General features: G+C 28.9%; 1 protein-coding gene across 2 annotated transcripts in view; it reads right to left on the minus strand.

The window, feature by feature from the left end:
• Positions 1 to 25869, minus strand: part of LOC117173900 (O-acyltransferase like protein-like) — a 92474-nt gene that overhangs the window by 47395 nt on the left and 19210 nt on the right. The window contains exons 3-6 of one of the 2 annotated variants that reach the window (XM_033362555.1): positions 10771 to 10981; positions 7640 to 7800; positions 4229 to 4400; positions 3958 to 4151 (exon numbers count right to left, since the gene is read on the minus strand). In XM_033362555.1, the coding sequence (XP_033218446.1) occupies positions 3958 to 4151; positions 4229 to 4400; positions 7640 to 7800; positions 10771 to 10981 (738 nt within the window). Of the gene's footprint in view, positions 1 to 3957; positions 4152 to 4228; positions 4401 to 7639; positions 7801 to 10770; positions 11045 to 25869 lie in introns of both variants that reach the window. The other variant, XM_033362549.1, reaches the window with a different exon arrangement.

The following is a 25869-nucleotide window of genomic DNA, read 5'->3' on the forward strand; positions in this document are numbered from 1 at the left end:
GATGAAAATTGGAGATGGAAAAATATAGACATGAATTGAGACTGAAAAATAGATAGAAAAAGATAAACGTTGAGAGATGTACTATAAGATTAAATAGGAAAAAGAAGAATGATAAACATAGATGGAAAAATTTGAAAAATAAATAGCAAAATATTGACATAGATAGACAAAGGATAAGAGAAAAGAATGTAATAAAAAAAGGTAAATGTAAATTTACATTAACAAAGGAATGAAAAAATATTAAACTGGATAGTTAAGAATTGGGATAAGATAGAAGGGAGGCGATTAAAAAAGATAGACGGAAATTTAGATTGACAATGACAAAAGTAAGATTTGATGAGAGAAGGAAGAGCAGATTGAGAATGATAGACGAGCATTTAGATTGACAAAGAGATATAAAAATACTAACGTGGTTAGATAAAGTATAGAATAAGATAGAAAAGAGGAGATTAAAAAGATAGGTGGAAATTTTAATTGACAGAGAGATAGCAATATGTCGATGTGGATAGATAAAGGACAGCGCGAGATAGAGAAGAAAATATTAAAAAAGATAAACGCATATTTAGATTGACTGAGAGATAGTAAATTATTGACCTTGATAAACGTAAGATAGAATAAGTTAAATAAGAGGAGATTGAAAACAATAAACAGTAATTAAGATTGACAAAGAGGTAGAGAAATATTGACGTACAATAGATAAAGGATATGAGAAGGTAGAAAGTATAAGATTAAAAAATATAGATAGGAATTTAGATTGGTAGAGATCTAGAAAAAAATCAACGTCGATAGATAAAGGACAGCATGATATATAAAAGTTGGTATTGAAAAAGATATAGGTGAATTTAGATTGGCAAAGAGATAGAATTGGATACATTTTCTCTATCTCCTTCTTTTATAAAGATTTGAAATTATTCAAAAAGACAGGATCTCTCTCTTTTTAAATCCAGCAGGGTGATCAATTGCAAAAATTTTAGGCCCTGGACGAACCTTTTGGATTAAAAACTGAAGCACCGACTCACTTTGGTGACTAGAACTTCCAGAAACCGCTTTTTGTGAAAAATCCATCTATAAACGTAAAAATAAGTTACCGTTACTTTCCCAGTAAAGGAAAAAACTTGTAAAGTTAAAAGGGAGTGACAAGATTTAAATCCGGTCTGTGGAACTTTCTGGATTCATGAGTATGTTGGTAGAACGGAATTGCGTCGAATCCGAACTGTAATGATTACAAAAAATGCCTGGTCTTTTCGCCTTATCCTTCGCGTCTTTATTGTTAAGATTTTTCTTTTTAGGTTATGTCTTGAAGAATTCTTTAATTGCATTTAAAAAAATCTATGAGAAGAGAAGAGCTATTCCGATGAATATTAGTGCGGACTAATTCCAAAAATGGAATTGTGTGATGTTTATTAACAAAACCGATTTTTTCGCACATCTTTTAATAATGATAAGAATAACGTAAAGTATTATCATTGCCTCAAATTGAAAAAAACATTGATAATTATTATAATTAAAGATTTAATTAATCAATATTGTAAACATTGTTCTTTTTACCAAAAGTAAAACGTTCTCGATTTTACAATAAGAATAAATTAGGAAATAAGTGAGAATTATTGAATGCAAGATTGTGAAATTTCCATGTAGAATGAATTTTATTTCTTATAAAACAACAATAAACAACTTTAATCGATTATACAAATAATTTCGACTAACCACAAATGTTCATTTTCTATTGAAATAATATTTTAAACTTTGTCAATTTGAATTTAGAATTATTTAAATGAAAAAATTTAATTGTTGATATATTTTCTAAATTAAATAATTATTTATCTTTATAACTTTAATTTGTATTTTTAATTTCAAGCCTAATATTAAATTAAGTTTAAAATCTAATTGAAAACAAATGTTTAGAAAATTTGTTAAAAAATTTAAAAAGTGCATCTTCAATTTTTAATCTTATATTATTTATTTCTTATTATTTTGAAGTACAAATAAGAGAGTTATTTAAAAACCGCGCGCATTCGTCAATAATATACGGCACAGCCGCTGTCGATCAAACGGTACTCGCCTGACATGCTGCAACTGTTGCAGACTTTCCGCCCGCTTTCACCACGTTGAAGTTTGCCACAAATATGGATTTCAAAGTTGTGTAATTAATTTAAAAAAAACTAAGAGTCACATCAAAAAAGTAAAAACACCTCTGGATTAGTCTCGGAAATATCTCGAAGCAAATTTTTTTTTGTTGAAACAATTTTTTAAACAATTACGCCATTTGTTATCTTTCTGGAATTATTATAAACAAAGTATGCATTGGATTGAAAAACCAAGTGCACAATGCATTCCTCTCGAAAAAATATAGATGTGCATTTTTTTTTCGTAAGCCCATTTTTTTAACAATTACAGCATTTATTGTTCAGCGCTCTGTTGTTCCGTGCCCGCAGATATGGATTTCAAAGTTGGGTAATTAATTTTAAGAAAACTAAGAGTCACATGAAAAAAGTAAAAACACCTCTGGATGCGTCTCGGAAATATCTCGATGTGCGTTTTTTGTTTTTTTGTTTAAACAATTTTGTAAACAATTACACAATTTGTTATCTTTCTGCAATTGTTATAAACAAAGTATGTATAGGATCGAAAAACTAAGTGCACCAAGTGCATCGAGACATTTCCGAGACGAATCCAGAGATGTTTTTACTTTTTTGATGTGACTCTTAGTTTCTTTAAATTTAATTACAGAACTTTAAAATCCATATCTGCGGGCACGGAGCAACAGAGCGCTGAACAACAAATGCTCTAATTGTTTAAAAAATATGTTTACAAAAAAACTAAAAACTGGACATCTACATTTTTTCGAGACGAATCCAGAGGTGCTTTTACTTTTTTGATGTGAATCTTAGTTTTTTTTTAAATTAATTACACAACTTTGAAATCCATATCTGTCGCAAACTGCAACGGCGTCCAGTTTCGTATGTTTTGCAAGTTTTTGACGAAACAAGTCGGTTCTCGATCGCCTATTATTGCTGTAGGACTTTTATTATATTTTGTAATTAGTTTCACCCACATTTTTGTTTTATAACTTTCTCGCGAGTTTGGTGCAGTTACTCTCCGGTCCTACGTTTCTCTTGGTTGTATTCGCTATCGTGCGTATTTATATATCTGGTTTCCGGCGTCACCGGATTTGTTATCTGCATCTCGTTCAAGACAATTAATAATAATAGTTTGTGTCAGGACTTACTTTAATCGTGAAGTACGGTGTTAATTTTATCTGCGGTAAGTAAAATATTTCTCGTCTATGTATACACATAATCTCATGCACCATGCCCGCACTGGAACGCATGACATGCGACCCACCTCGCACGCATATGAGGACGCAGCTGTGTCATCCCCTATGCACACGACGTGCGCGCACTTTGCTATCTGGGCGAATTTAAATTCTGCCCCTTCCTATTAATTTTAAATTCTTTTGAGTCTTTTTTCAAATACTGAGTTACTGCACTGTGCAACACTTTATGGTAGAAGGCCAAACGTTTCTAAAAATTTCGTATACCGTTAATTACAAGGTTAAAGTTATTCTTCGAAATAATGAAGAGCCGGAGAATTATTTCCTGACTTCAGGCCTGAGATTGAATAGAGGTGATCGAGGCCTGATCTAATCACCTTTTTCGGATAGACCGGTCTGTTTTTATTTTTTTTTAAAGACTTGGAACAAAATCATGCTTCATTATAAGTGTATTCAGCTGATCAGCGTTAAATCTGAACCATACCAGACTATCAAGGTGATAATAGAAAAACTCTTGATTTGAGATTATGTATTTGAAAAAAATAAAGGACTTTAGCAACATTTAAAAAAGAGGTGGGTAGATAATTTCTGCCGGTAGTGTAGGCCGCAACTAAATTTACTTTTACTTCCCCAATTACAAGTAATATTATGAATAAAATGTTTTATTTTATTTTTATACTTACGTCTGCCCCGCATCCAGCGCGGTCGTATACTTGTTTACTGCTATAATTACAGCAGGTGATGCGATTTGCCAGAAAAACAATACGCTCCAAATTGCGAATCCCACTTTTGGTTTCTTGACAAGAGGGTATAATATAAGTGGCGATATCAAGAAAAATTGCATGTCAACAGCCAGATACCATAAATGACCCATACACTGAAAAAATGTAGTGCTTCTTTAAAAAAATGCAGCTAATAAAATGATGCTACTGATAGTAATTAAAGTACACTCACAACATTATCTGGTTTCACGTAATTATTTATGTACAGAAAAAACGACCACCATTTTTCTTTGCAATTTTCAGTGAAAAATATATTTATTAGTTTCTCCCACCTTGGACCTGATCCGACTAGAGGGATGATAAAAATCGAGAAGACAAGGAGTGCCACCACTGGCAGTGTTAATCTGCAAGTTTTTGTGTAATCTTGTTAATAAATTAATCGCACGCTACATTGTTAATTTGGTTTGTATAAAGTTATGCTTATTTAGCATACCATTTTTAAAGCTTTTGTATCAGTTATATTATAATGTGCTCAAAACTGCTTTCTTGAAAGCAGCAATTTTTTTATTTACCCTACATGTCAACAGAAAAAACTGGATGTTCACTCAGGTTGCGTTTAAAATAAAAGTTGGTGTCTTTTAGAACTTAAACCAACCGCTTGTAAACTGTGGTAGGTGCGCTGGGATTTTCCGAATTTGTCGGTAAAGCAAATGATGTGACGTATGAATACTCGTTTATAATTATAAATTTGTTATATAATCTGAAAATTATATTTATTAATTCATTATATCTGTTTTTAGAAATATGGAGAGTGACGTCAAATGACACCGACCGCTTCGGTCATCTGACCGATTTCCCGTCATCTGACTGTGTGACCGGACATTTTGGTAGAAGTGGAAATCATCTTATAAGTAGTTATTAAAATGTTTTTTACTGAATAATTTAATCTAAAAACAAAAATGGGAACAATTTATTATGTAATTGCAAGCTGCTAATGTTTTCAGACTGACAATTTCTTTGATTTGTGTGACTTGAGTGATACATAACCTACAAAAATAATTAGAATTTCAGACACACAATTTTATAGCAAATATGATGTTTCTTTCAGGAAAATATAAGTCTTACTTAAAAACAAAGGGATTGAATATTTTCCCAAAGACCGGATATTTTTTATTCATTGTTAATGACAAAGAAAAAAATGTATAAACAGACATAAAAAAAACCATTTTTCTGTATTATTTATAAAAAGATAACTTTTAATAAATAACATATATAGCACGGATAGCTTGATTATCCAGCTTCCATTTGATTTTTTTTAACCTCGATACGAACATTTTTCACTGAATTATCGAACTTTAAATAAAAAAAGACCGTTTTGTCTTTGATCGACGAGATGGCCCTGGCGGACCGAAGGAACCGAATGGAGCCTCTACAAAGTACCCGTAAAGACCCCATCGGGTCCCCATTCAGTTCTTTTTTAAAAAAACTCGAAAAAACAGCAAAATCAACTTTCAACTTGTTGAAATTCGGATTCTACGTTAAAATTTCCTATAGAGTAGCAATCAACAGGCATTATACATCTTATTTTTTTTTTAACTTTTTACCATTGCAAAAAAAACTATTGTGATTATTCCATGACTTTCTAGAGGGAATTTTAACGTAGAATCCGAATTTCAACCATTTAAAAGTTGATTTTGCTGTTTTTTTTTTTAGTTTTTTAAAAAGGAACCGAATGGGGACCCATTGGGGTCTTTACAGGTACTTTGTAGAAGCTCCATTCGGTTCCTTCGGTCCACCAGAGGTCAACAACCAATTGTCACACTGAAAATTCAAGAGCAGTTCTGAAAACTAAAAAAAAAAAACTGAAAACTGAAACTTTTAAATACCACAAGAAAATACTACAAACTGAATTTTATACTATTTAGTGGGTCACAAAACTCACACAAAATCATAATTTTTGCTTCTTTAAAAAAAATGTACTTCTTAGTTTTTCAGATTCTAAAATTATCCATGCTTAATAGGTTATGTTCGTTCACAGCAACGAGATACGATCCCTTTTTACATATTGATTCCTTTTCCTTGACTTTTTTTTAGAAAAAAAAAATTCGTTTCGCTAAAAAACTTTCTGTGGCTCAGAACTGCGATATCGCTTCAATTTTTCGCCTAATAACACGATTTCCACTTTTTTCACTTTTGGCCGTTCAGGTGAAATTAACATCCATTTTTAGATGAAAATTCAAGTATTTTGTTGAAAGTAAATTACCTATTTTAATTTATGTATATTAATTGAAAGATTTGGTTGAAAATTCAGCACTTTACTAAAAAATTCATCTATTTTGTTGAAAAATAGTCTTTTCCAGTAATAAATCAATCTTTTTTTCTGTGGATTAAATTATTTTATTAAAAACTTTTTTTTTTAATTCAGCTGGTCGAAATTTCGTTGTTTTTTCTATGTTGAAAATTATTATTTTTTTAACTGAAAATGCAACTTTTTTCGGTTTAAAACTGATATTTTTTATTTAAAAATTCATATATTCGGTTAAAAATTCAACTTTTAAATTAAAAATTAGACTATTTATTTGAAAAAGTAACTAAATCGTAGAAACTACCGTAAATCGATCATCTGTGGTTCACTCTCCATCTTTATCTATTCTCAATGTGACACAACCCAGATAAGAATTCGTGGGGTCACATGGTAGCCGCACGACGTGTAAGCACGATGTGTCGCCAAGAGCGCAAGCACTGTGTCCGCACAAGCTGAGGGTGATGAATGTGCACCCAAGGTAAGCACACTGGGTGTGCACGACGTGCAGCACATTGTGCGGCCATTATGCGTCCTCACATCGGAGGTTTTGTGTTAGAGCAAAATTTAAAAAATATATATTTTTTAATATAAAATTTAAAAAATTGTTTTCCATTTTTGATGAAAATGTCACTATATCGTAATAATGGTAAGCATTTCTAAAGTCAGACATTAATAATTCTCTGAAATAATTTATATAGAATTTGAAAAAATATATAATAAACTTTGGAAAGATTTTTTTCAACAAAAAAGAATAAGAGGTTAGAAACGCTTTTATTACGCAAACATCATTTGCTATCTCTATAGTTGGACAAAATTAGATGATATATTAAATCACATTAACGATTCGATCAAAATTGTTTTGTTAAATTGGCAGTAACAAAATGGAACGAAACTTACGGTTTCTGAAACTTAGTTGATTTAATAATTGAGGAATCAGATCGAGTAAGGGCACATACTTATGTCTCCATTTTCGATACGGCCCCTTAATTATTAAAAAATGTTATAAATCATTATACTTATGTGAGGACAGTTTGCCGACGCACGCATGCCCACATGACGTGCGCCGCATATGTGACGCATATATGAGGTCAGATTAGTTAGCATTTTTGCCATCACGACGTGTCCATCACTCTGCACATGGTGCACGCACTATGCGGGCTTAGTGCCGACATATTTTTACCCGAATAATTTTGTACTTAAATTTTTTCAGTAATTTATGTCCGTCAGAGTTCTGCAACATGTCGAAGTGAGCCAAGCGAAAAATAAACACCAGTTTTTTCTGTGTCCTATTAAGTAACACTAATAAAGGATATAGTATATAATAATTATTACTATTACCTTATGTAGCGGTGAAAATAAAAGGCAAAAATATTAAACTTCTTTCCTGTGGACATTTCTTTTAGGAACAAATAAGCCACTAAGAGTCCGCTTAGCATAAAGAACGTATCCACGGCGAAAACGGACATATATATGTACAAAGTCTTCCAGGATTTCATCCACTATATTGCATAATAAAAATATTATTTAAATATTTTATTTTTATTTCTGTTGTTGTTATTCAGGATGGCGAGTTAACCAGGAAACCATAAAACACTAATAATTTTGATCCATTTAAAAAAAGTGATTTCTACTTTATCTACAGTTACAGGTTACATGAGTGTGTTTATTATGTTTATTATGTTACAGATTTATTTATTTTTGCACGGTTTAGGAATCTTATATTTTCCAGATTATCTCAGTTTACTCTGATTGAATTATAATTTGTTATTATTCAAAAGTATAAATTCTTTTTGACATTAGTTATTATTTTTTTTCATGCGTCCAAGAAGTTTCAATTTTAATATGAAATTAAGAATATATATTTTAAATTACTCAACATAAATACACTTATTTTTTCACGATTAACTATTATTCAACTCACTTGATATAACCTAGAAAATTAAAAAAAATTACCGTAAAAACCCGATAAATGATCCTTTAATTTTTATTAAATAAAAATAGCTTATAATAAGATATACAGAATGTTACGTTTCTTTCGGTAAAGAAATATATTTTCACATGGAAAGGGACATTTTTTAAACGGGATTGAAATTTTGTTGAAGAATTATAATTCTGATTTGGAAGAAGAAAATTTAACTACTTCCTTAAAAATTAAACTCTTCAGTGAAAAATTAATTTTTTTAGTCAAATATTCGTCTACTTTGTAGAAAATCAATTCTTTCTTTTTTTGTTCAAAATTTAACTATTTGGTAAAAATTTGACATTTTGCATTTATAATTAAACTGCTTATTTCAAAATTTATGTGCTTCGTAAATCAAAATTTTTATGTTGAAAATTCAACTCTTTGGCATAAAATTCAACTATTCCAGTTGAAGATTTATCATTTTCGTTGAACATTCATCAGTTTCTTTGAAAAATTATCTATGTGAATAAAAATTTTAATATTCCATTTTTAGTTAAAAATTTATCTTTTCTAAGTTCAAAATTCAACGATTTGGAAGAAAATTAGTTTTTTTTCCATGGAAAAGTCAAGTATTTCGTTGAAAATCAACGTATTTTGTAAAAAATTTAATTTTTTTTTAAAACTATTTTATTTTATTTGTTTGACAGTTAATCTTCTAATTGAAATTTTTTTTCTTAAAAAATTAAGTATTTCAGTTAAATATTTATCATTTTACTTGAAAATTGATCTTTAGGTTGAAAGTGAAACCTTTTTGTTAAAAATTAATTTTTTGGTTGAAGATTCATCGTTTTCATTCAAATTCAATTTCTTTGATTGAAAAATGAGATTTTTGATTCAAAACTTGTTTTTTCTCTGGATATTTGTTGTTTGAAAAAAAATTTTCCAAATGAAAATGTAACTATTATTTCAGATGAATATTCCATAATTTTACTTCAAAAATCCTCTCTTCTGTTGAACATTAATTTTTTGACAAAAAATATAATTATTCAATTTTTGTTGAAGAATTTTTTTTCCATTTGAAAATTCCTCTTTTTTGATTAAAATTAGTCTTCTTGATAAATAATTAATCTTTTTGATCAAAAATTCAATTATTCTGGGTAAATATTCATCATTTCAGTTAAAAAATAATCTGTCTGATTCAAAATTTAACTATTACCGTCAAATACTTATAATTTTATTTAAAAATTAAACAGATTCTTTGAAAATAAAACTGTTTTTTGAAAGTTCATTTTCCAAATGTATTTTTTTAACAAGTTCAAAAACGTGATCTTTCAGAACACTTACTGTCAACGTGGAAGAATTTGGGTGGGTTTCCACTAATCTTGGGTTAAATAATTTTTTTTCGCTGAAAGTTAAATTAATTACAGTTGAAAATTTCATAGTTGTAGTTGAAAATTTATCTGTTCAGTTAAAAATTAATTTTTTTTAATAAAAATTTAATTATTTAAGGTTTCGTGGATAATTTATCTTTTTCAGTCAAATTAAATTTTTTGTTCGAAAATTCAATTATTTCAGTTGAAGATTCCTGATTTTAGTTAAAAAATCATGTGTTGGGTTTTAAATTAATTTTTCCAACTAAAATTGTTACTATTCAGTGTTCGATTGAAAAATATTATTTTTTCTAGTTCACAATTGAACTTTTTTTATTGTATTTTTTGGTAGAAAATTAATGTTTTTATTTAAGAATTAATATTCTTGCTTAAAATGCATAGTTTTGGTTAAAGATAAAGGTGTTTCATTTGAATATTCATATTTTTTGTTTAAAATTTATCACTGTTGTTGAAAATTGAACTAAACTGTTTAAAATACGTTTTTTCAATTAATTTTTTCAACTGAAAATTCACTTATTTCATTTTTTGTGAGAGCTTGATATTTATAATTAAAAATTTAAGTATTTTTCCAAAATTAAGTAATTTTGCATATTTTTCTCTGTTGTGTTAACTCATTACAAGGTTGCAAAATATTACAACGAATTTTCTATCAAATCTGCAAAATTGAAAATGGTGGAATAATTTTTTTTAGAAAATTTCAATTTTTGTATGAAAATCTGTATACAATGCTTCTTGTGGTCGCTGATTGCGAATTTGCGATCAGATGCGCGAAATTAAAAATGGCGGATCCAATAAGTAATATAAATACAAAAAAATGCAAATTTCTCGGAAACCCGAAAAGCCTTGTATACAGGTTTTTATACAATAATTAGAATTTTCTAAGAAATTGGTCCGCCTTCTTGGATCCCCCTTTTGAATTTTGCAAATCTGATAACAAATTCGTTTTAATTTTTGCAGCCTGATATTGAATAAGCAATCCTCCTTTTTTCCTATTCTCAGCTAAATAAAGGCATTTTTCACATAGAATCGAACGCTTTCCAAAAAAAATGTCAAGTCATGCGCCAAATCGCCACCCAGATATTGTCTAATATCCCAAGAAATTGTATATTAAGAATTCAGTGTACTATCCCCCCTATAACAGTTCCTAAATTAGAAAAACTTTTTCAATAACTTACATCTTCAATATCATTTAGGTTAACATTAACGTACAAAGCCCTCATGACATACTGATGACCAAGAACAATCCAACACATACTCAAAGATCGAATGCCAATTAATGCAGTCAATGAATTGGGATTGGCATTCATATTAAAAATTTTATTTGCACTTTTGCACAATGAAAACTCTGCCAAGTTATTCGCAACTGCAGATTCAAGAGGATTACTTCTATAAAGGATATCCAGAAACGTGCAAATTATTAGGAAAATCACAAAGATAGATACTATTATCCTGCAACGAAGAATAATTTAAAAAATTTGTTATACTATTTAATTTATGAATTTTTGTAAATGTGACGCGATTCGAGAAAAGGGACCTACTAAGCAAAAAATTGATTTTCGGATTATGATGGATTCTATAAGTTCTTTAACTGATGAAAGTACCCCCCCCCCCCTCCCTAGTGGACACAAAGTTTGTCGACGTCTTTACGATATCGTTACGACATCTTTACGACAACTTTACGACATCCTATGTCTCTGTCGTTAAGGTGTCTTTACGATATCGTAAATAAGTCGTATGATCTGACGATGTCTTTGGGTTATCGCAAAGACACCGAAACGACATGGACGCAGGATGTCGTAAAGTTGTCGTAAAGATGTTGCAACGCTGTCGTAAAGAAGTCGCTAAATTTTGTGCCCACTGGGCGGTACTAAATACATTGAAAATGGCTTTCCGTCAAATTGGCTTAAACTTTGCTATTTGGTACATTTTTTCATGCTGAACAAAATATGTTAATGCTGAAACTTATTTCTATGCGCCGTTTTGACGCTATAGAGCATTAAAGGTTGATAGTAAACCGTTTAAGTACATATATTACACCAAGCATAAGGGAGCTATAAATAATGCATGTGACTACCAAAATGTACATGAGTTTGAAAAGTAAGAGGGGGGAGGTGCAAGCCTGAGTGACTGACTAATTGAGTGAGTGAGTGTTCAGTGGGCACAAAGTTTGACGACGTCTTTACGACATAGTTACGCCATCATTACGACAACTTAACGACATCCTATGTCTCTGTTGTTAAGGTGTCTTTACGATGTCGTAAATAAGTCGTATTATCTGTCGTAAAGATGTCGCAACGAGTGAGTGAGTGAGTGAGTGAGTGAGTGAGTGAGTGAGTGAGTGAGTGAGTGAGTGAGTGAGTGAGTGAGTGAGTGAGTGAGTGAGTGAGTCAGTGAGTGAGTGAGTGAGTGAGAATTTAAAATTCAGTTTCAAGGACCTAAATTAAAAATTAGTAGCGTTTGTAATGAACAATTTTGACTGAAAACAACTTTTTAGTTGATAAAATGTGAATATAAATTATAATAATTTTTTTAATTCCACTATACATTAATGATTAACAAGTCAACAATAATTTATTTTACAAAACGATCCGGAATCACTGCAAAATATTAGAATTTCCGGATTATAACTTAAAAAAATTAAAAATTTTTAATTGTAAAGTCTAAGTAATCAAACGAATGTAAACGCCCGATTCCAAGTTTACAAACTATTTCCAATTTTAAAATAAGTCTCAAATAATATATTCATAAATAAAGTCCTTTATTAAATTTTAAATATTTCTTTAGTTTAAAATTTGCAAATTAGAAATTTTGTAACTAAGAAAAATATCAATTGCTTAATATTTAGAAATATTTCATTGTTTATGTAAAATCAGTAATTATAAATCGAATACTGAAAACTAATCTTCGATCATTACAATTTTGGTTGTTCTATTTGAAGAAATTTAATTTTCAAATACAAAGTACACATTTTTACAAAAAAATCGAGTAAGCTGAAAAGATATTTATAAGGTCTGAAAAGATTTACAATTATTTAAAGTAAGAAATTGTTGATAATAATTTAAACGCAGTCAAAATCAGGCTATTCTTATCGAAATTTTGGTGCAAATAGAGCACGGCCTGATTTTAATTTTAATTTAAAAAAATTATCTTTAGAAAATATTTTAAAAAATTAAAAATAATTTCAAAATTAACAAATATTAATCTGGAAGATTTTAAAGAAATATTTTTTATTTTGCAGCATTTATAAAGTAAATTTACGAAGAATTCGAATGATTTCAAAAGGTTGAAAATGAAAACAATTCAACTTTTACTTCAAGAAGTACTTATATGATGATTCAATTTTCAATATTTCTAGCTTCAAATTGCTTGAAATCATTGCCCCATAATTTTGTTATGTGATTAAAACGGTTAAGTTGAATCTTAAATTATTGCAGAACACAAGATTTGTGGTCTATAAAGTAACGTTTAGACTCCGAATCTACTGAATTGTATTCTAAATATTGTATTTTTTAAAGTTTGGTTCGAGACATATTTCAAACATTATCCTCTTTTTTTAATTTCACAAGTTAAAATAAAATTATAGGCGAAGAGAGTTTTGATATTTTAAAAGTGATATCCTCAAATCATTAGAGTAGAAAATTTTTGTTCTATAAAACATTGCGATAATTTAAATGTCTCAATTTTTACTTTTAATTTTTTATTTATTTTATTTCTCAGCAATTATTTGGAATCTGTTGCAGTGAAAACGGTTCAATATGTTCTTCATGGACGGCTCCAAGGATAACTCAATTATCTCTTAGCCATTATCCAATTTCCTTAACATTAGTCTTTATTTACCTTTTCATCTTGCCATGCTAATATTCGTGACAGAATATTTGTTTGTTTGCATCCGCTATGTAACCAAAAATTTACAAAATATGTGCACTTCAGAACTCACAATTTTCGTATGCATCGCAATTCTGATATTGAAGAATATAATTGCGAACAAATGGATTGTAATTTCAGATGTATTAAAAAATATGTTTTGAAAAAGTATTAGGTTAAGCACTTTAGTAAACCAAATTGCACTGCAAGATGCACTTTCGTAACTTGTTTAAAATCAAAACGAATTTTTCGTTCTAAAAATGCATTCAAAATCTAGATTTTTAGATACCACAAAGGAGAGGTTCAAGAAGTAGTAGACGAAAGTACGGTCGTAGATGAAACTAGGAATGATTGTGAAAATTATGAACCCAGTGGGCAAAAAATTTGGCGATGTCTTTACGACATCGTTACGACATCTTTACGAGATCTTTACAACATCCTACGTCAATGTCGTTACGGTGTCTCTGCGATATCGTAAAGACATCGTCAGATCATACGACTTATTTACGATATCGTAAAGATACCTTAACGACATGGGCATAGGATGTCGTAAAGTTGTCGTGAAGATGTCGGAATGACGTCGTAAAGACGTCGCTAAACTTTGTGCCCATTGGAAACATGTTGAAAGTATGGAAGTGTGAAGTTCCGGGAAGTATAGGCATAATAAATGAGAATAAAGATTACAGTAGGTTACAGCTACAACGCGAAGAAGCAGCGCCTCCAAAAATTGAAAGGGAAAGCATAACTATGACTTTGGCAAAGATGTACGCTAATTTGACTACAAAGCACTATGCTACTGAAAGCATCCTTCAGGGTACCGTAAAAGGTACTAATTCTGCTCTTGATGTGTCTTTTCAAACTTTTGAAGATTCACTTGAAGCAACTAATCTATCTAATGAAGCTAAACAAACTGTTAGAGGAATTTTCTCCGAAAGCTTCCGCAGTATTAAAAATGCTCTTGATACCAATCACCATCATTTTAACCTTGTTGAACCAATAGAAGAAGAATTTCCGACTAACCCGAAAGAAAAAAATGTACCTTTCAATATGTCCCGATTTTAGAAACATTAAAATCTTTGTTTAGCAATGATCTAGTTCGTGACTATTGCATGAATCGCGAGCCTTCCGAAAAAGGCAAAGAATTCTTCGACATAAGAGACGGGACCATTATCAAAGAAAATCTATTTTTTATGGCAAAGATTTTGAGCAACATCAGTTGCCGGTGAAAGTCAAACTTTTCTGGGAAGTCTATTAGTTATGCTAGGTGATCATTTAGGAAGTCACTAAATAGGAGGATTTACGCAAAAATTCAGCAAATCGAACTATTTTTGCCGCTTCTGCCTTATTAATAGGAAAGATCTACTAACAAATAATTACGGGGTGCAAAAATTAAGAACTCCTCTGAATCACACACTTTGCACAATAAATGTGGAAATTACAGGAAAAATGTGTGAAGGTGTCTGGAGAGATTCTCCGCTTAATTCATTAAAACACTATCACGCGTGTAGTGGAGGTTTGCCACCTGGTCTAGCACATGATTTGTTTGAGGGCATTATACCGTTCGATTTACTAATGACAATTAAGGATTCCAGTGGGCACAAAATTTGGCGACGTCTTTACGATATCGTTGCGACATCTTCACGACAACTTTACGACATCCTACGTCCATGCCGTTTCGGTGTCCACTGGGATTTTATCAAGAATAAGTGGTTTCGTATTGGGTATTTGAATTATAACTTGCAGATCATACGATTAAGTACGGATTCGAGCGCTGACAACGTTCCTGTGATTGATGCTAGAAAGGAAAAAATAACTGGTAGCGCAACTGAAATTCGAAAGATGCTTCTTGTACTTCCCCTGGCCCTTGCTCATGTCATTAGAGATTCTAACGACGAAGTTTGGCAAATGATATTACGCCTTAGGCAAATCGGTTCTTTTGTCTTTGTTCCAGCCTTATCCATCGGTCAAACGTGTTTGCTCAAGAAATTCATAGATGAATATTTAATTCTCAGATTGAAGTATTTTCTGGCGTTAAGCTACGTCTGAAGCATCATTGCCTTGTAAATTATTACGATATAATGCAACAGTTCGATCTAACGAAAAACGTGTGCACGCTCCGTCGAAAGCAAGCACAAATTTTGTTTAAATCATGCTAAAGACACTCAAAACTTTGTAAACATTACAAAAACATTAGCTGATAGGCATCAACTTATGGAGTCGATGCATAAGTTTGATGACTCGAACCTCTCCTTTGTGGTATCTAAAAATCTGGATTTTGAATGCATTTTTAGAACGAAAAATTCGTTTTGATTTCAAACAAGTTGCGAAAGCGCATCTTACAGTGCACTTTTGGTTTCCCAGTGGGCACAAAATTTGGCCACGTCTTTACGACATCGTTGCGACATCTTCAAGACAACTTTACGACATCCTACGTCCATTTCGTTTCGGTGTCTTTGTGATATCGCGATGGGATGTCGTAAAGTTGTCATAAAGATGTCGTAACGATGTCGTAAAGACGTCGCCAAACTTTGTGCCCACTGGGTTACTAAAGTGCTTAACCAAATACTTTTATAAAACATATTTTTTACTACATCTGAAATTACAATCCAAATGTTCGCAATTATTTTCTTTAATATCAGAAATTCGATGCATGCAATAATTTTGAGTTCTGAAGTACGCGTATCTTGTACATTTTTGGTTACATAGCGGATGCAAACGAACAAATATTCTGTCAAGAATATTTCCATGTTAAAGTTGGTGTTTATTATACAAATTTAATGTAAGAAACTTTAAGTTGCAGCAGTTACATATAAACATTTTAAAGATGAAATGGTAAATAAAGATTAATGTTAAGTAAATTGGAGAATGGCTAAGAGATAATTGATTTATCCTTGGGGCCGTCCATGAAGAACATATTGAACCGTTTTCACTGCTTCTGTTATTTACTAAAATAAATGTCCTTAATAGAAAATTAATCTTTGTGATTGAAAATTTATCCTTTATGTTAAAACTTCTACTGTTTAGTGTCAAATTCTTCTGTTTTAGTTAAAATTTGAAATAATCTGTAGAAAATTTAATTTTTTTGATTGAATATTAACTTTTATAAACTAAAAACTGCATTATTCTATTTTTGTTTCAAATTTGATATTTTTTAACTTTGATCCTTCTTAGTTGTAAACGGAATTATTTGTTTGAAAATATATATTTCGTTCAAAATTTTTGTTTTTTGTTAGAAATATAAAACCTACTTCCTTAAAATTTCATCTTTCTGATTGAGAATTCTACTATTTTGTTAAAAGTTCCTTTATAGTTAGTCAAAAATTAATGTATAAAAGCTAAAATTGGATTATACCATTTCTGGTAGAGAACTGATATTTGAAGTTAAAAATTGATCTTTTCTAGTTGAAAATTCAACCATTTGTTTGAAAATGCACATATTTCGGTGAAAAGTCGTTGTTTTGGTAGAAAATTAGTCTTCTTGTTTGAAAATTCATCTTTGTGATTAAGAACAAAAATATTAAGTTTCACATTCCGTTTTTTAAAAATTAAATTCTCTAACTGAAAATTTAACTATCCCACTTTTGGCGAAACACTGAAATTTGGAATTAAAAATTGATATTTTTGTGTTGAAAGTTCAATTATTTGTTTCAAACATAGTCTTTTTATATAAAATTAATCTTCTTGGTTGAAAATGTATCTGTTTGTTGGAAAGTTCAACTGTTTATTATCGAATTCATCGATTTTGGTAAATTTTAACTAATTTGTTGAAAATTTAATTGTTTGTTGTTAAATATTAATTCTTTTAACTAAAAAGTAATCATCCTGTTTCTGGTTTTATATGTTTATATTTTCAATTAAAAATTTATCTTTTTTAGTTCAAAACTCCAATTTTTGTTTGAAATTTGATCTTTTTGATTGAGGATTCAGCTATTTTATTCAAAATTTAAATGTACAATTTTAGCATGAAAAATTATTTTTATAATTGAAAATTAATTTTTTTAGTTGAAAATTCGTCTTTTTGGTAGAAAATTAAAGTTGGCTATTATTATACCTATGAAATCTAAATTGCGCAGTTTAGAGATCGCAATTTTCAACGGCAAACTCAGTTTTTCTGATAAAAAAACAATTAAACTAACATGTACCCCGCGTTCGTTTGTATAATATAAATGACAATTGATTATAATTTGGTATGAATATTTGAGAAATTGTTGATTTTTGTTAAAGTGTCACTTATTACTGCGCGACAGTTTTCACACACACTAACAGCCATGATGGAATTTACCCAGAAGTGACGTCAGAGCCAGTGTCTCCAGAACGTGGGATTTTTCGGCCCCACCACTCTCCCATCTGGGAGCGACCGATTCAAAAGTAGCGTGTCGGTGAGTCGGCTCTGCTACATGTTGCGTAGGCCAGCCTCCTGTAGAGCCGAAAATGCACGAGAACGAGCCCGAGCCCGCCCGATTTTATGATTCGTTTTCGGTGGCTGACTGGCTATTTGGAGGAGTTTTTAAGTAAACTGAATTTCGCAAGGTGTCAAGAGAATGAAAGTTCAGGCAATTTTGCTATGTTCTATAATTTTAGAAAAAAATCAGGAAATTAATTCTTATCAAGCCTCCTGGCGCAATCTTATTACACATTTTTTTTAAATCTATTTTTATTTAAAAAATGTGCTTTCAAATTTTCGTAAGTTGATATATTCAGGAATTTTGAAACGATTAGAAAATAATTAAAATTTGTAAAGATTTTTTAAAGAATTTCGTAAGGTTTCACGAAAATGAAAAAATTCTTTTAGGTTTCTACGAATAATTAATAAAAATTTTTATTTTTAAAAATTGATTTAAAAAAATTCCAATACATTGTAAACTATGTTTAAAATGATCAATAAAGAATCTGAAGATTTTAAGCAATCTTTTTCATTTTGCCGGATTTCAAAGAAAATCAGAAAAAATTTTAATAGTTTTTAATGATTAGAAGGCTTTCAAGGTCATCCGACAAGATTACAAACAGGACTTTTTCAAAATTGGTAGAAAAATTTGTAATTACTTTTTATTTTAAAAAACGTACTTTATGAGAATATTAAAAAAGGATTTTAAACATGTGAAAGGATTTCCTCAAATTTAAAAGAAGACTGTAGAAGAGTTTAAAGCAAAATATTTCAATTTGGTAAGATTATAATAAATAGATCAAAATTTTAAACTTAAATTCTGTTAGAAAATTAGATTTTTCAAGAATTCAAATATAAACTTTAGAAACTTTACAGGAATTCCGAAAGATTTCAAAGAGGTAAAACTATTTTTCTTAGAATTCCTGGGACAAATTTAAAAGATTATGAGTCAATTTTTTCACATCTTGAATTAAGGAACATAATTCTTCTTAGGCCTTCTTATGCAATTCTGTTACACAATTTTTAAAATTATATGTTGCTTTAAAAATCTACTTTAAAATTTGAGAAGGTTTAAGAGATATTCAGAAATTTTGAAACGATTCAAATAAAATTAAAACTTCTGAAGATTTTTCAAGAATTTTGTAAGTTTTCACGGAAAAGAAAAAAATTATTTTAGGTTCCTAGAAATAATTTAAATAATTTTTTATTTCGAAAAATTAATTTTAGGAGATTATTTTAAAGCATTTCAAAACATTCAAAAATTGTCAAAGTATCTGAAAAATTTTAAAGGCAATTTTTTTGGTTTAATTTTGCAAAATAAAAAAAATCAGGAAAAATTTGAATAATTTTTAAAGATTAAAAGACCTGACAAGATAAAAAAAAAGAATTATTTTCTTAATTAACGTGTGCAAATTTTCAATAATTTTTTATTTTTAAAAACGTGCTTCAAAAGAAAATTAAAGAAGATTTTTAAACACATTAAACAATTTCCTAAAATTTCGAAAAACAGTTTAAAAGGTTTTAAAATCAACATTTTTTAATTCGATAATATTACAAATTGTTTAAAAGTGCACATAATCGACTAAATTCAATAAATATTGAGTAGGATCGATGAGATTAAAAAAGAATTTAAGGTTCAGAGGAGTTTTAGAAACGTAGGATAAACTGATTTAAAAAACTGAAAACCTAAAAATTCTTGTGATTTTTTTTAATTACTCTCAGCACGTTTCTTCTCAAGCATAATCCCAGGTTTTAATCGCAAGAGGTTCAATTATTTCCAATCAGAATAAGTAATTACATAAATTTTGAAAATTCAAAAAAAATAACTTGGAATAAGTTCAATGAGATTTAAAAAAAGTTTATTTTAATTTTAAGACAATGAAAGATAATGAAAGGAACTGCTTGGAAAGAAAGTAAATAATTGTTTTGGAATGAAGTCTTACAGAAAATTGAAAAAATATTACAAAACATTTTTTATTATTTCCTAAAATGTCTAAAAAGAACGTAAAATATTTTGATGCAAAATATTGTAATTTTTCCATATTACTTAACTTTAGAAAAATTAAGGAAAATAATTCTTTCAAATTTGAGTAAGTTTAAGAGATATTCAAAAATTTTGAAACGATTCGAAAATAATTAAAAATTGTAAAGATTTTTAAAGGAATAATTAACATAATTTTTTATTTCCAACAATTAATTTAAAAAGATTATTTTTAAACATTTCAAAACATTGCAAAATATTTCAAATATTCTCAAAGCATCTGAAAAACTTTAAAGGCATTTATTTTTTTATTTAGCAGAATTAAAAAAAATTTGAATAATTTTTAAAGATTAGAGATTAAAGGGTCTGACAAGATTAGAAAAACAGAGTTATTTTTCTAATATTCGTGTGAAAGTTTTTAATCCTTTTTTATTTAAAATAATGTACTTAAAAAAAATTAAAGCAGATTTTTAAACAATTCAAACGATTTCCTAAAATTTAAAAGAAGAGTGCAGAAGATTTTAAAGCAAAATGCTTCAATTTGGTAAGATTAAAAAGTTAAAAGAAAGGAAATAATCAAGTAAATTCAGGAAGTATTTAGTAGACTTCATGAAATTCAAACAAATTTAAACTTTAGAAGTGTTTTAGAAATGCAAGATAAACTTTAGGAACTTTAAAAGAATCTTGAAAGATTTCAGGAGAATAAATATAGTTTCTTAAAATGCTCGGGAAAATTTAGAAGATTATAAGGACATTTTTTTTAACATTTTGAATGCTTTTTTTTTATTTTTGATAAAAATTCGAGAGAGTTACCAATATCTTGAAAAATTCAAAACGTTTTAAATAGGCAAGAAATTTTTATAATATTGTTTAAAATCCTATAAAATAAAAATAAAATGTCTCTAAAATCTCCTAGGATATTTTCTGACACATCTGATATATTCGAAAATCTTTTTTTTAATTTCCTTAAGAATCTTATAATAATTATTTTCATATAAATTTATAAACAAACTGATAAAATTTATTTTATTGTATATGAAATCTTTTCAAAATATTTAATGCCTTAAAATACTTCTCTCAAAAGTAAAAAATTTAGCTTTTACAATTTTATTTTAATTGTAAAATAATTATAATTGGAAATTGATTGTAAATAATTGTAAAATAAACGGAACAAAATTTATTTTATGAAGAAATATCTCATGATTATAAAAAGAGAAAAAAATTGTTTTAAGAACATTAATAGCATTTTAATAACTAATGAACATATATACATAATAGTGTACTCTATACGTTAATTTTTTTAATTAAAAATAATAATACTTTAATAAATATTGCCAAAATTTATTTGAATATGATACACATTGATTTTTATTGCAAAAATTCCTGTAAATAGTTGGTGTTTTTTTAATTTTACGATATTTGTGCACCATGTTTGGCCTTAGGGAATAGATTTCAAGAATAAAATTATAAAAATATCTCCATTAGTTAGTAAAATACTATGAAGAATCGCCTTTCAAATTATAGTTGAAATTGAAGAAATAGATATTTATCTTATCGTTTTTCAGAATATGGTTTTTCACTAAACAAAAGTAGATTAAAATGCACTTAAAAAATAAAAATAAGAAAGTTCAGAAATGCATGCAGTTTTCTGTTCAGAAAATCCCACACATTTTTTGATGAAATTCCTTTCCACACCACATTTAAAGGAAAATTTAACAACATTTTTGTCAAATCATTAGTCTTTTGAATGAGGTCAAGGTCACAGGAATTTGAAGAAAAATAATTTTATCTGCTTGAAATCTTTCGGAATTCCCTTAAAGCTTCTAAAGTTTATTTTTTTCGAAATTTTTGAAAATCTACATTTCTAAAAAAATTAAGTTTCAAATTAGATTTGAATCTCTTCCATTCTTCTAAATATTTCTTGAATTTACTGGATTACTTTCGTTTTTTAAACTGTTTAATCTTATCAAATTGAAACATTTTGCTTTAAAATCTTCTACACTCTTCTTTTAAATTTTGGGAAATCATTTGATGTGTTTCAAAATATTTTTGATTTTTTTTAAGTACATTTTTGTAAATAAAAATTATTAAAAAATTTCAAACGATTATTAGAAAAATAATTCCTTTTTCTAATATTTTCAGACCTTCTAATCTTCTAACTTTTAAGAATTATTCAAATTTTTCCTGATTTTTTTGCAAGTTTACTTATTAAAATTTAAAAGCAAATTTTACAAACCAACATAAACAGAACAAAAAAGTGGCGTGACAAAATTGCGCAAGAAGGCTTAATAAGAATTAAATTCCTTATTTTTTCTAAAATTATATAATATGGAAAAATTACGAAATAATTTTAAGAAATTGTGATTTTTTTTAATTTTCTCTCAGAATTCATTCCATCTTTGGTTGAAAAATATTTTTTTAAATGAAAATCTAACTATATGTTTAAAAATCAAACTATTCTGTTGTAAATTAGAATGTGTGTGTTTTTCTAAAAACATTTTCCAGTTAAAAATTCATTTCTTCCATTGAAAATGAAACTATTTTAAAATTAAAACTTTTTTAAATAACTATTTTGGTTGATAATTTAACTATTTTGTTGAAAATGAGATTTTCTTGTTGTTGAAAAAACATTTTCTTATACTAAAAATTTAATTGTATCATTTTTGGTTGAATTTTTTTTGGTAGGAGATTGACCTTTCTCAGTCGAAACTTCTTCTGTTTTTTAGAAAATTATTCTTATTGCTTAAAAATTCATTTATTTTAATCAAGAATTCATTTCTTTGGATGAAAATTCATTTTTCGTTAAAACTTCTTTTATTTTGGTATAAAATGGTTAAAACTTCATCTATTTTTTTGGAAATTAAACTATTTTGATGAAAAATTGTTAGTTGTAAATTGATTTTTTAAACTGATAATGTAACCGTTTTTCGTTGAAAATTTATCTATTTTTTTAAAGAAAATTTTTGTTGTTTTAAAATTGATTTTGAAAATTTGGAATTTCTGTTTTCGGTAGAAAGTTATTGGTTTGAAAATTGAAATATTTGTTTACAAATTTAATTTTTTGCTTGGGAATCAAAATTATTTGTTGAAACTTTGATTTTTTGGGGTTGATAATTATTTTTTAAATGAAAATTTATCTATTCAATTTTTCGTTGAAACATTATAATTTTAGTTGAAAATTAATTTCTTTCGTTGAAAATTCCATTTTTTGTCTGAAAATTTAACTGGTCCATTTTTGATCGAATACTTATTTTTTTTTTTAGTTTAAAATTCGTTTCTATAGATGAAAATTGAACAATTTTATTAACATTTTTTTTCTTGAAAAATGTTCTTTTTAGGTGTAAATTTATCTTCTTTGTTGGCGAATCATTCTTCTATAAAAATTAATTTGTTTTAGATAAAAATTAATTTCTTTTGTTGAAAATTCGAATTTATTTGGGTTTAAAAATTATTTTTTTCGACTGCAAACTTCAGTATAAACTACAATGTTTAAGTTAAAAAATGAATTTTTAAATGTAAATTCTTAGGTTGAAAATTTAACTATTTTGTCGAAAATTTGTTTTTTATTTGTTAAAAATCCATTGTTCACTAGAAATATGACTAAGACATGCAACACTAAATTTGAAACATTTTAGACCCAGAAGTCTTGTCTCCTATATCTATTTACATAAAGTCAATTATATTTGCCTCTTAGCAATAAGCATAATGGTTCTAAGGTAACTCGAGATTTCAAAACCTGAATAAATTTGAGGAACAGCTAGATCGTCATTCGTGAGGTCGGGAGAGCTCGGGTTCCTGCTTGTGCATTTTCGGCTTTACACGATGCTGGTCTTCGCAGAATTTAACTCGGACGAGCTCGGGTTCTTTCTCGTGCATTTTCGGCTTCACACGAGGCTGGGCTTCGCAGCATTTAACAGAGCCAACTCACCGACACGCTACGTTTGAATGTGTCGCTCCCAGATGGGAGAGTGGTGGGGGCCGAAAAATCCCACGTTCTGGAGAAACTGGTTAGAGCGAACTTTACTATTATTACACTTTATGATATTGTACATTGTATCAAATCTCCGGAAAATACCTGATATTGTTTAATTATTTCTCATTTTATTGATACGATTGAATATAAATATAATTGGCAGTAGATATATTCAAATTTCGATTAACATACTAAATTATAAAATTAGGATATCTTGGGAACATCCTTGGCATATAAATTTGGGACATTAATGGGATATCCTGAGAGTATTCTGAGATATCATTGGGACATTCCAGGGATATCGAGTTATCCTCCCTATAGGATATCATTTGCGATATCCCTAGGATCTCCTGGAATATGCTCACGATATTCTGGCAGATAAATGGGATATCCCGCTGATATCTCATTCTGTGAGAGTTCCTTTAATTTATCGTCAAGAGTTTGCATTTCGGAGATAATTATTATGTTTCAAAAAGCAATGTTCAAATTTAGAGCTATAACACACACACCCACACAAATTCATAAGTAAATTTCAATTATAAATATTTTTGAACCTTTTTAATAATATTTTGGAATGTGTTTTTAGTTTGACTAACGCACATGGGGCACATGGAATGATATTTTAAAAGTGAGGTTATGTTCGAGAAAATATTAAAAGCATTTCATCTATAATGTTACTAATCCGGAAATTCATATATTTTTTATGGAGTAATGTGAATGCATAAGAAGTTAAGGCACAGCATTAGGAACGGAAATGATTTTCGTGTAGATTGAGAGGAACAACCCAGTGGGCACAAAATTTGGCAACGTCTTTACGACATCGTTACGACCTTAGTTACGACATAGTTACGACATCTTTACGACATCCTATGTCCATGTCGTTTCGATGTCTTTGTGATATCGTAACGACATCGTCAGATCATACGACTTATTTACGATATCGTAAAGACACCTTAACGACATGGGCATAGGATGTCGTAAAGTTGTCGAAAAGATGTCGTAAATATTTCGTAAAGACGTCGCCAAACTTTGTGCCCACTGGGAAATGAAGTCAGACGTCCCTGATCTCAAAAATCACTAATTTCGCAATGCATGACCAGAGAATGACATTCGACCTTGACAATATAAATATCTGAAGAATCTTTAAAAAATATTCCAAAAACAAGTAAAGATTATTAGATCTTTTGAAAATACATATTGTTATTATCATTTTATAATTTTAATGATTTTTTCATTATATTTAAGTCGAACTGCTAAACATTTTGCAGTATTTGTGTGATTTTTTATACTTATCGTATATATTCTCGAAAACTATCATTTGTAGGGTATAAAAATATTCACATAAAATGTGTGTTATTGAAAGATTTACAGCTTTTATTTTAAACTTTTTAGGAAATTTGTATTATCAACTGAAATGAACGTAAAACATGACAATTTTATAGTTTTTGTGGTTTTGATAATTAAAATAAAATTTGCGGGTATTTGCACTGTCATGTTCGTGATCAACTCGTCAAAATACATAGTTATATGAAGTTTCGAATTAATCGGAGGTAAGCGCTTTTGGGAAGTTTATCCTCTTCATTGCAGATATAAAAAATCTCCCTAACAATCCTGTGCTTCCGAACCCAGTGGGCGTAAAATTTGGCGACGTATTTACGACATCTTTACGACATCTTTTCGACAACTTTACGACATCCTATGTCCATGTCGTTTTGGTGTATTTGCGATGTCGTAAAGAGATCGTCAGATCATAAGACTTATTTATGATATCGTAAAGACACCTTAACGACATGGACATAGGATGTCGTAAAGTTATCGTAAAAATGTCGTCACGATGTCGTAAAGACGTCGCCAAATTTTGTGCCCACTGGAAACTTGCAATGTACTCTTTGCTTTTGGTATTTTAAGTTCGATGTAAACAAAACAATATCACAATAACCTTTCATTTTGATACCCACGAATACCCTTTTATTGTGTCTAGAAAATGCTACAAAAAATGCAAAATAGCAGTTTTCTATTAAGTTCATGCTAAAGACGGTATGTTTTAGAATTTTTATAACACGAGTTATTTT

The sequence above is a fragment of the Belonocnema kinseyi genome, chromosome 1, assembly GCF_010883055.1.
Source record: "Belonocnema kinseyi isolate 2016_QV_RU_SX_M_011 chromosome 1, B_treatae_v1, whole genome shotgun sequence".
In the NCBI taxonomy this organism is placed as follows: Eukaryota; Metazoa; Arthropoda; class Insecta; order Hymenoptera; family Cynipidae; genus Belonocnema; species Belonocnema kinseyi.